This window comes from Carlito syrichta, unplaced genomic scaffold, assembly GCF_000164805.1.
Source record: "Carlito syrichta isolate Samal-C Ts95f unplaced genomic scaffold, Tarsius_syrichta-2.0.1 Scaffold311707, whole genome shotgun sequence".
In the NCBI taxonomy this organism is placed as follows: domain Eukaryota; kingdom Metazoa; phylum Chordata; class Mammalia; order Primates; family Tarsiidae; genus Carlito; species Carlito syrichta.
This window is the reverse complement of record NW_007255803.1, coordinates 418,335-429,744: the sequence shown is the minus strand read 5'-3', so window position 1 is coordinate 429,744 and position 11,410 is coordinate 418,335. Positions and strand designations below refer to the sequence as shown.

Genomic DNA, 11,410 nt, shown 5'->3' with positions numbered 1-11,410 from the left:
TCCACTCACCTCAGCCTTCCAAAGGCGCAGGATTACAGGCTGAGCCACCAAGCTCAGCTCTGATGTAATTTGCATACTGAGAGCTACTGAGACCCAAGAAGGGGTGGTGTCTGGGGACTAAGCTTTCTGAATTGTGTGTGTGGCAGGGAGATTTGTCTTATGGTCCTTGATAACCTTTTGCCCCTTCCTTTTGTCTAGACCAAGTCTCCCATTGAGAGTACCGCTGAACCACCAGCAGTTCGAGCATCTGAAGAGCGTCTAAGCAATGGGGATATATATTTGCTGGAGAATGGGCTCAACCTCTTCCTCTGGGTGGGAGCAAGTGTCCAACAGGGTGTTGTCCAGAGCCTTTTCAGCGTTTCCTCCTTCAGTCTGATCACCAGTGGCTTGGTGAGGGCAAGGAGTCAAGGAGAATATGGGTGTGAAAGTACACTTTGTGAAATGATTGGGAGCCAAGAAAGTAGTGTACCAGTCCCCTTAAATATCAAGGAATACATGGAGAGAAGGGAGGGTGCTGAGGGTGCTGCGAGTGTTCCCAGACTTCCTTGTTTTGGATGATGCATAAATCAGTGCCCCCTGATCTTCCCTTAACCTGGAGCACCTTACCATAAAGACAATTATATTCTGTGTTACAGGGTGTCCTACCAGTTCTGGATAATCCACTGTCCAAGAAGGTCCGAGGCCTCATTGACAGCTTAAGGGCACAGAGATCACGGTACATGAAGGTAACACTGATCTGATCTCTAGATTTCTTACCTTGTCAAGTCCTCACCTGGAAGGGGATGGAAGGGAATAAGTGGCTGGGTAATGCAATTTCTGGGCATATTTAATTTCCTTTGGCCTTACCTCATGACCTTGCTTTCTGGCCATAGCTTATCGTGGTAAAACAGGAGGACAAGCTGGAGATGCTGTTCAAGCACTTCCTGGTAGAAGACAAGAGCCTGAGTGGGGGAGCATCTTATGTGGACTTTCTCTGTCATATGCACAAGGAGATTCGGCAGCTACTGAGCTAAAGCAAGTGGGTAAATAGTATAGGGTCCCAAGCCAGCTTCCAGAAAGTACTCCAGGATGTCAGAAATTGGGACAGTTCCATATCTTATAAGTCGTGTAACTGACCTCAGTCTCTTTGGGGGGAGGGGGAGACATAAGGAGACACCTTCTTTCTGGGCTCAAGTATCCTACCACTGTCATGTCCTGCTGATGGAAGGTGCCCCTGTCCCCTCACTCTACCCTCCTTTTCCTGCTAATCCTGTTGTAATGAATGTAGTTTCTCAGTTCACTGTATATGATTCGGTGTTGGGGGTTTGGAGGCACCCAAACCCTGGCAATATTATATATCCCTTTGGAGGAGCCTCCGAGAGGAGAGGGGCAGGCAGGAAACAGCGGGGACCCCAGGGTTACTATAGGGGGCAGCTTATTCAGCTCAGCATCATCAACAACTTCCTATATTAGGGATGAAACATACCAGGTGCACAAGAGCTGGGGTACAGACCATATAGGTGGTGGAGAGAAAAATGGTCAGTCCTTGGGCCTGGAGGTCAACGGTCAAGTCAGTTACTGAGGGTGGTTGCCTCTGCTTCCACTGCGTGCTCGCTCGCTCTCCTGCATTGATTGGTGATCACTCCGCGGATAGTGGCACATTGTCAGAGGTGAATGAACCTGGAAACTGAGTTGCAAAGTATACTAAGACTTGGGAGAGGTACCAGTCTCCTTTCCAGCTGGAGAGGCCCCAACACTGGATGGTTCTGTAGGGAGCCTGGTCATCAACTTGCAATACCTCACAGAGCCAGCCCACGTCCCAATCTGAGCTCCCTCCGGAAACACTGCTTCTCCAAGCCAGGAGTTGTTGGGGAGAGCGGCAGAGGAAGCTGGAGCTCTGTTCTCTCCCGCCGGGATACCACTTGGGCTTTGGTACTGACTGAGTGACTGACAGTTATCTTCCAACCCCAACTGGCTGGGGCAGCACAAGGGCTAGGCTTGACGGTTGCCGGGCTTGCCTGCTCCCCGCCTGGGATGCCCCTGCTCTGGACCTCTCATTTCTCTTCATTGGTTTATTTTTCAATGCATCTTTAATTTGTAAAGAAATAAAGTAAATTAAGACGTAACCAGCAGCCGCCTCTTTCCTCGCGAAGTCTTCCCTCAGCACGGCCAGCCGGTTGAGCCTCGTTGCGCATGCGCCGCGTGCCCTCTTGGCGTAGGACCTCGTCCGGTCACGACTCGCCGCGGGGCGGGCTCTCGTGCTGTCGGAGGGGCGCCGGCTGCCAGGGTGGACATGGCGGCAGGCCGGGCCGGGGCTGTGCTGGCCGCCTTGGGGGTGCTCAGTGTCTGTGCGGCCAGCAGCTCTGGGCCCGTGGCGGAGGGGGGAGGCGGCGGGAAGGCGGAGTGGGCGGAACCGTGGGACGGCGCGGTTTTCCGGCCGCCCTCGGCGCTGGGGGTGGCGCGCGCTCTCGGGGCCCCGCGCACAGGGCGGGAGGAGGCAGTAGACTTGCCCGTGCTGCTGTGGTGGAGCCCAGGGCTGTTTCCCCACTTCCCAGGAGACTCGGAGCGCATCGAGTGTGCGCGCGGCGCGTGCGTGGCGTCCCGGGACCGACGAGTGCACAGAGACCCGCGGACGCGCGCGCTGCTCTTCTACGGCACCGACTTCCGCGCGTCCGACGCGCCGCTGCCGCGCCTGGCGCACCAGAGCTGGGCGCTCCTGCACGAGGAGTCACCCCTCAACAACTTCTTGCTGAGCCACGGCCCGGGCATCCGCCTCTTCAATCTTACCTCTACCTTTAGCCGCCACTCGGACTACCCGCTGCCGTTGCAGTGGCTGCCCGGGACCGCCTACCTGCGCCACTCGGGGCCTCCGCTGCAGGAGCGCGCGGAGTGGCGCCGCCGCGGCCACGCGCCGCTGCTCTACCTGCAGTCCCACTGCGACGTGCCTGCGGACCGGGACCGCTACGTGCGCGAGCTCATGCGCTACATCCCGGTGGGTGAGGGCGGGGCACCGAGGGCGGGGGCGGGCCGGGCGGAGGCCCGGAGCCGAGGCGTCCGGGCGTCCGCGTCCGGGCCGCACCCTCTTGACTGCCATCCTCTCCCCCGCTCAGGTGGATTCGTACGGAAAATGCCTGCAGAATCGGAAGCTACCCACCGCGCGGCTTCAGGACACGGTCACGGCCACCACCGAGGATCCTGAGCTCTTGGCCTTCTTGTCCCGCTATAAGTTCCACTTGGCCCTCGAAAATGCCATCTGTAACGACTACATGACAGAAAAGCTGTGGCGCCCCATGCACCTGGGTGCTGTGCCCGTGTACCGAGGCGCTCCCTCTGTGAGGGACTGGATGCCGAACAATCACTCCATCATCCTTATTGACGACTTCGAGTCTCCTCAGAAGCTGGCAGAGTTTATTGACTTCCTGGACAAGAATGATGAGGAATATATGAAATACTTGGCATACAAGCAACCTGGGGGCATCACCAACCAGTTTCTTCTGGATAGTCTGAAGCATCGAGAGTGGGGAGTGAACGATCCTTTGCTGCCTAACTACCTCAACGGCTTCGAGTGTTTCGTCTGTGACCACGAACTGACTCGGCTGGATGCCGAGAAAGCCCACGCAGCCTCTCCTGGGGACATCCCCGTCCCAGAGCCTCACATCGCTCAGCTCTCACACATGGACTGTCCAGTGCCGGCACCTGGCATTGGCGATGTGGAAGAGATTCCCGAGAATGACAGGTAAGGATTGTTGGGGTCCCCTGCAGCGGTCAAATAATTTTCTTACCTGTTGCTTACTGCGGGCAGTGAACTAGCACTAGCTGTTGAGGTGGTGTAGGAGGAAATCATGACATGGGCTCACCCTGCCTTTAAGGTGTCAAGAGTCTAGCTGGAGAGATAAAACAAACTGAAAAAGCTGAGTAAAGATGTAAAATTCAAGGCAACAACATTTGAGAAATCAGCTTATGTAGATAATGTTTGCAACAGTGGTTCAAAAAAGGCTGGGACCAGAGGCCAGGACCTGTGCAGGGAGGTGATGAGGGAGAAAGCTGGACAAAGAAACAGGTGAGGCTGCAAAGTTCCTAAATACCAGGCTCAGGAGTTTGGACTGTCGGGAAAATCAACTCGGCTATTTGAGCACCTTCAATATAGTGGGGATGAGAGTGGGGAATACAGAGATCTGCATTTTGAGGAAGATTTTCTGCAGAAGTCAGGGTGTATACCTGTTAACCGGGCATATATATATATATATGTATATATATATATATATATATATATTTTTTTTTTTTTTTTTGGGGGGGTTGGAGTCGCACTCTGTCGCCCAGACTGGAGTGCAGTGGCCACTCCCCGCCACTGCAGCCTCAACCTGCTGGGCTCCGGCGATCCTTTCGCCTCAGCCTTCCAAGTAGCTGGAATTACAGGCGCGCGCTACCACGCCCGGCTGATTTTTTGATTTATGTAGAGATGAGGTCTTGCTGCCCAGGTGGGTCTCGAACCCGCGGGCTCAGGCAATCCACTCAGCTCAGCCTCCCATAGGTGTGGGATTACAGGCTGAGCCACCGAGCCCGTCTTACATATTTTTTTTTTAAGCAGCTGAGCTGGCCAGGCATGGTGGTATGATCACGCCTGTAATCCCAGCACTTTGGGAGGCCAAGGCAGGAGGATTGCTTGAGCCCAGGAGTTCAAGACCAGCCTGGGCAGTGAGCCCTCGTCACTACAGAAAATCAAAAAAATAGCTGGATAGGTGGTGCAAACCTGTAGCCCCAACTACTCGGGAGGCTAAGGTGGAAGGATTGCCAGAGCCCAGAAGGTCAAGGCTGCAGTGAGCTGTGACTGTGCCACTGCACTGCAACCTAGGTGACAGAATGAAACCCAGCTAAAAAAAAAACAGCTTGAGAAAAAGAGAATGAACCCCATGTGGTTGGTGCATGTGGGGATGCAGTGCCTGTGTAACTAGAAGAACCAGGCATTGTTGTTATTGTGAGAGAGCATTTTGCTATGTTGCCTAGGCTGGTCTTGAACTCCTGGGCACAAGCTGTTCTCCAGCCTCAGCCTCCCCAGTAGCTGGGACTACAGGCTTGTGCCACCGTGCCCGGCTGAGGCATAATAATTTTTTTTTTGAGTCGTAATCTCCCTCTGTCACTCAGGCTGGGGTGCAGTGACATGCTCACGGCTACCGCAGCCTCGACCTACTGGGCTCAGGCAATCCTTATGCTTCAGCCTTCCAAGTAGCTGGAACCACAGGCAGGCACCACTACAAACAGCTGATTTTTGATTTATTGTGAAGACGAGTTCTCGCCAAGTTGGCCAGGCTGGTCTTGAACCTCTGGACTCAGGCAGTCTTCCCACCTCTGCCTCCCGAAGTGCTGGGATTGCAGGTGTCAGCCATTGCACCTGACAAGGTATAATATTTAGTAGCACCTCCTTTTATTCTTAAAATGTAATCCCAGTACTTTGTGCGGCCAAGGTGAAAGGATTGACTGAACCCACAGGTTCGAGACCAGCCTGGACAACTTGGCAAGACCTCATCTCTGCAATAAATAAAAAAATTAGCCAGGCATGGAAGTGCATGCCTGTACTTCCAGCTACCTGAGGCGGAAGGATCGCCTGATCCCACCAGGTCGAGGCTGCGGTGGCTGTGAGCGTGCCACTGCACTCCAGCCTGGGTGATAGAGTGAAACTTCAACTCAAAAATAAAAAAAATAATAATAAAAGATAGCCCTCTAAAGACCCCTGCTCCCTTGTTTTCCTTAAGAAGCCTATTTATTCCATAGTCTGGCCCCTACTGTGCCTGCCTCTGAACTCCCTCCACATTTGGGAGCCAGAAGCAGGCAAGTCAGGAAATATAACTTATTGGGTGGGCTGTGTAATGTCTTTGTGTTTGTGGCTTACTGCCTGTCACTTGGGCTAGTACTGGATTTTCTTCACATTTCCTTTCCTTTGCAGCAATCCTGTCCTAACCAGAGACCACTGTATCTGCTTAATATTTATTTGGCCCCATCTAGAGAAAGGCAGTACTCATAACGGTGCTGCAGTTCCATAATCTAATTTCCATTTTGATATTTCAGCTGGAAGGAGATGTGGCTGCAAGATTATTGGCAAGGTCTGGACCAGGGAAAAGCTCTCACTGCTATGATCCACAACAATGAAACACAGCAGGGGAAATTTTGGGATTACCTACATGAGATCTTCATGAAAAGGAACCAAAATCTCTGACCACCCCTGTAAGAGCCTTTAACTTGGTAAAGCAAAGATCTTATTCTACCGTGTAACATAAGGAGCATCCACTGCACAAACCCTTAACAAACATTGTCTTTTCATGGATTCGAGGAGTTTGAGTTATATCCACTGATAGTTCTTAATGATGGAAATAGGGCTTCTTTTTTTTTCTTTCTTTTTTTTTTTTTTTTTAGTTGGAATCTCACTCTGTCGTCCAGGATGGAGTGCAATGGCACGCTCACGGCTACCCCAGCGTCAACCTGCTGGGCTCTGGTGATCCTTCTGCCTCAACCTTTCAAGTAGCCGGAACTACAGGCGCAGGCTACCATGCCTGACTTTTTTAGATGTATTGTAGAGACGAGGTCTCGCCAAGTTGCCAGGGCTGGTCTCGAACCAGCAGGCTCAGGCAATCCACTCGCCTCGGCCTCCCAAAGTGCTGGGATTACAGGCTGAGCCACCAAGCCCGGCCAGTAGCGCTTCTCTTTAAGCATAGAGGGAGGTGTTCAATTCTTGGTTCAGTGGGAGACAAAAGCCCCACTCAATTGTGTCAAGGTGTTGCTCCAATAGAATTTTAAAGGACTGCTCACTTCTCTATTTCATCCTTTTAATTGTACTAAACTACCAGTGAGGTAAATTGGGCCAGGTTATAACTTTCCGTTTTATTCCCGAATCCCTCATTATTTGGTACCTGTCCCATAAACTCTTTTCCTAGTCTCTTGCTAAATTAATTATCATGTTAGTAGTGAAGAAGCAAAACTTGGTGGGTTATATACTGGTTTGCTGGGGTTGTATTTTGTCTACTACTTATTTTGCCTATCGTGACAAACTTTTTATTTTAAACGATTCTTTCCTGGTTTTAGGCCCCTTTCCACAATTTGTGATGGAAATACAGAAAACATGCCATCATTCTTATTGATGATTTGCTTCTTATTTAGGGTATATCTGGGATTCCTTCTTGTCTCATGAACAGAAAGATTCAGTGGCTGTTATATGCTACATCAATTTAATGTATTGCCCTGTCTATTTTAGATTAAAAATGGAGTCTAAGACTGGAAATGATGGCAAAAAAAGTTATATATACATATTTGGATTTGAATGATTTTGAAATGTTAAAATAGGCCAATATGAATCAAAGTTCAAATTTTCTGATGAGTAGGTTGACCAAAAAAAGTACAAACTTTTATAGGTCCTTGTTCTTTCCTGTCTGCCTAATGAACTCTTCCCTCTATTTTATTGTTTTTATATGCAACAAAGTCTCATTTTCTGCAGAAAATGGAAATAGCCAGCAATATGCTTTAGTATTATCTCATAATCTATAGCACTTTTCACTTTAAGTGCTTGAATAGTCCAGTTTCATTCCCTCTGTTAGTGATATTCTTCCATACAACTTTATGTTACCCAACTTTTTTTTTTTAGTTGGAGTCTCACTGTCACCCAGGCTGGAGTGCAGTGGCATGCTCATGGCCACCATAGCCTTGAGCTGCTGGGCTCAGGAGATCTTTCCACTTCAGCCTTCCAACTAGCTGGAACTACAGGCATGTACCACTATGCCTAACTAATTTTTAAAAACGTATTGTAGCGATGAGGTCTTGCCATGTTGCCCAGGCTGGTCTTGAACCCCTGGACTCAGGAAATCCTCTCACCTCAGCCTCCCAAAGTGCTGGGATTATAGGCGTGAGACACTGTGCCCAGCCAAGACAACTTTTTTGATGGAGCCCACTCAGGAGGATGAGAGGGGAGACAAGAGATGTAAGCCACCACAAGAAGCTGGCTAAATAAAAAAGCTTAGTCAGATCTGGGGATGCAGCCAAACCCTTCTGTTGCTGTGGCCTGAACATACAGCCTAATGAGTAGAGAGACCATGAACTTTCTCTGGGGCACAGGAACAAGAAAGAACACCTTGTACCTTAAGGCTACTCTAGTTGTAATGTATTAATGAATTATCACTAGAGAAGCTCCATAGCTTATCAATATATCTAGTTATAAATTTATATATACATACATATCTATATAGTATATATATGCATATACATCTGGTTATAAATTTATATGTAAATATATATCTATATATTATATATACATATATATACACCACATCTATCTATCTTTAGCTAGATGTATGTTAGATGCTTCAACAGTTAGGGTCCAACAAGGGCAACAGCATAATGAACATCTTATACCTGACTCTGAATTGTACCCCACATTTAAAACAATAAAAAACAGGGACCATGCTTAATACATCTAAGGATGTGACCAAGAAAAGCTCAAATTTGGGCTGGATTTTGTTGTCAAAAATTTTTTTTTCATTTATCAAATAAAAGATATTCATCGTAACAATATAAAAAGTTTGCTGAACCTGTTTAGTCTTTTGAAAAAAAAAAAAACACAAACAAAAAAACATATGGGAAAGACAGACCTTCAAAAATACATCTGAGCAAGGCATGGTGCTGTATTCCTGTAGTCCCAACTTGGGAGGCTGAGGTGAGAGGATTGCTTGAGCCTAGAAGTTTGAGACTGCAGGGTGCTATAATTGCACCTGTGAATAGCCACTGCACTCTAGCCCGGCCAACAGTGAGACCCCTATCACACACATAAAAAATCTGTTAAGTGCTCGCTTCGGCAGCACATATACTAAAATTGGAACGATACAGAGAAGATTAGCATGGCCCCTGCGCAAGGATGACACGCAAATTCGTGAAGCGTTCCATATTTTTAACTGTTTGTCTCAATTGGCCATTTAAGTTTAATAGTAAAAGACTGGTTAATGATAACAATGCATCGGAAAACTTTCAGAAGGAAAGGAGAATGTTTTGTGGACCATTTGGGGTTTTTTTTTTTTCCTTTCGCGTGTGGCAGTTTTAAGTTATTAGTTTTTGAAATCAATACTTTTTAATGGAAACAACTTGACCAAAAATCTGTCACAGAATTTTGAGACCCATTAAAACAAAGTTTAATGAGAAAAAAAAAAAAAAAATCTGTTAAAATTCTATATAATAGGCACTGACAAAAGAAGTCAAATGCAGGACTCTGATTTCTCAGTTTGCAATCTATTTAAATGCAGATGCATTTACAGTGCATAATACATGTTACACAAGTACAGACCTAGGTTAGGACTTAAAGTTCATTATATGAATTAAAAAGTGTAAGTGATGGTTAAGCAAGGTATGGAATCATCCTTACCTCTCATGTCTAGTTATACCAGCTCACATTGGCATTCCTGTAGCATTTTTATGTACAAATTAGGCCAATTGTTTATGAATGATTGTTGCCAGAGACTCAGGTTTGCTTTATGCTTGGTGCTTCCCAGCCTTTCTTCTTTATTGCTATCGCCATATAAATATTCACAAAAAGAGCAAGGTGCCAGTTGTTACATTTCCACAAGGGAAAGTGAAACCGGGAACAGCCATGTGTTACTTATCAACTGAAAGCTTCACTTTCCCTGTGGATAAAGCAAGCAATATCAGTGTTATCTGATTTGAGGTCCAACCTGCTCTGTATATAGCAGCAGGCTTACTCACTGCAGGTTACTGGCAATAGAAGTGTCTAAGCCGGGCTCGGTGGCTCAGCCTGTAATCCCGCGCTTTGGGAGGCTGAGGTGAGTGGATTGCCTGGCAACTTGGCAAGACCTCATCTCTACAATAAATCAAAAAATTAGCCGGGTGTGGTAGCGCGCACCTGTAGTTCCAGCTACTTGGAAGGCTGAGGCGGAAGGATCGCTGGAGCTCAGCAGGTGGAGGCTGTGGTGGCCGGGAGCGGCCACTGTACTCCAGTATGGGCAACAGAGTGAGACTCCAACTCAAAAAAAAAAGGAAGTGTCTGATAGAAGTCTGTTTTAATTACACTGCTGGAGTATGGAGGTGTAATGCAAGTGTTGCTATTTTCTGTTATCTCAGGTTTCACTTTTTATAATAAACTGCTTTTTAAATAGTGACTTCTGCTTGGTTTTAATTTTTGGGAGTGGGCATGATAAAGTTGGAGACTTGTAAAAAATATTTCAAACATTTGTTTATTTAACAGGCATTTACTGTCACCATTCTAGGCACTGAGGAATTCAACAGTGAAGGAGACAGACAAGGTCTCTTCTCTCACGCTTACATTTTTAAAAGGGTGTTGGGGGCCGGGTGTGGTGGCTCACGCCTGCAATCCCAGCACTTTGGGAAGCTGAGGTGGGAGGATCACTTGATTCTAGGAGTTCAAGACTAAGCTTGGCAATATAGTGAGACCCTGACTCTACAAAATAAAAATAAGCTGAATAAATAAAAGGGTGTTGGGAATAGATAGGGACATAAACAAACAATAGCTGAACAAGATAATTCAAACTGTCACAGGTGCTATGAAGAAAAGAGATTGATGGCAGTGGGCTGTGAGAAGTCAGGGAAGCCCTCTTTGACATAGACTAAGACTTAAGAAAAAGAACCAGTCATGCAGGATCAGCGGGGAGATTCCAGACAGCTGTGAAAAATGATTTTAACACACTAAATAATGCTCCTCCAAAGTAGTCATCTTATGATCTACAAGTTGTCTTCAAGTTATATATCCATTACCAGAAACATCTCCTGGAGCTCATTTGGAAATGCTGTGAGAACAGGTGGCTCATCTTTGGAATGAATTATGTAAACAGCCAGAAGTCACTTCAGAACTAAGTCTGATGAAGCATCACAGTGAAAGTGCAAGTCTATAAATAGGAATGATACTACCAAGTACCTTCACAAGCCTGGTGAGAAGATTAAAAAAGACGAGGCCAGGCATGGTGGCTCACCCCTGTAATTCTATCGCTTAGGGAGGCCAGGAGTTGGACAGCAGGCTGGGCAACATAGTGAGACCCTGCCTTTACAAAAGTTTTTAATTAAAAAAATTAGCCAGGCATGGGGGCACCCGCCTATAGTCCCAACTACACGGGAGGATAAAGTGGGAGGATAGCTTGAACCCAGGAGTTGTAGCCTGAGCAACAGACCGAGACCTTGTATCTAAAAAATAATAATAAAAGACAACCAGGAGTGGTGGCTCACACCTGTAATTCCAGCACTTTAGGAGGCAGGGACGAGGACTGCCTGGACACACAGGTTGGAGACCAGCCTGGACAACTTGGTGAGACCTCGTCTCTACAGCAAATAAAAAAAATTAGGGTGTGGTGGCGCACGCCTGTAGTTCCAGCTACTTGGAAGGCTAAGGCAGAAGGATCACCTGAGCCCAGCAGGTCGAGGCTGCGGTGGCTGT

General features: G+C 47.6%; 2 protein-coding genes across 3 annotated transcripts in view; both read left to right on the top strand.

Moving 5' to 3' along the window:
• SEC24C (SEC24 homolog C, COPII coat complex component) overlaps nt 1-2,106 on the top strand; it is a 27,290-nt gene extending 25,184 nt beyond the window's left edge. The window contains exons 22-24 of the mRNA XM_021718009.1: nt 199-390; nt 636-725; nt 873-2,106. Coding sequence (XP_021573684.1) covers nt 199-390; nt 636-725; nt 873-1,013 — 423 coding nt within the window. The 3' untranslated portion in view covers nt 1,014-2,106. The remainder of the gene's footprint in view (nt 1-198; nt 391-635; nt 726-872) is intronic.
• A 92-nt stretch (nt 2,107-2,198) lies between these two features.
• Nucleotides 2,199-6,354, top strand: FUT11 (fucosyltransferase 11). 2 transcript variants are annotated; one of them, XM_008068964.2, is made up of 3 exons: nt 2,199-2,971; nt 3,090-3,715; nt 6,043-6,354. In XM_008068964.2, exons 1-3 carry the CDS (start codon nt 2,273-2,275, stop codon nt 6,188-6,190), a joined length of 1,473 nt encoding a protein of 490 aa, XP_008067155.1. In that variant the 5' UTR covers nt 2,199-2,272; the 3' UTR covers nt 6,191-6,354. The 2 variants fall into 2 exon arrangements, with proteins under 2 accessions (XP_008067155.1, XP_008067156.1); XM_008068965.2 differs by having other exon boundaries at nt 5,921-6,354.
• The last annotated feature ends 5,056 nt before the right edge of the window (nt 6,355-11,410 follow it).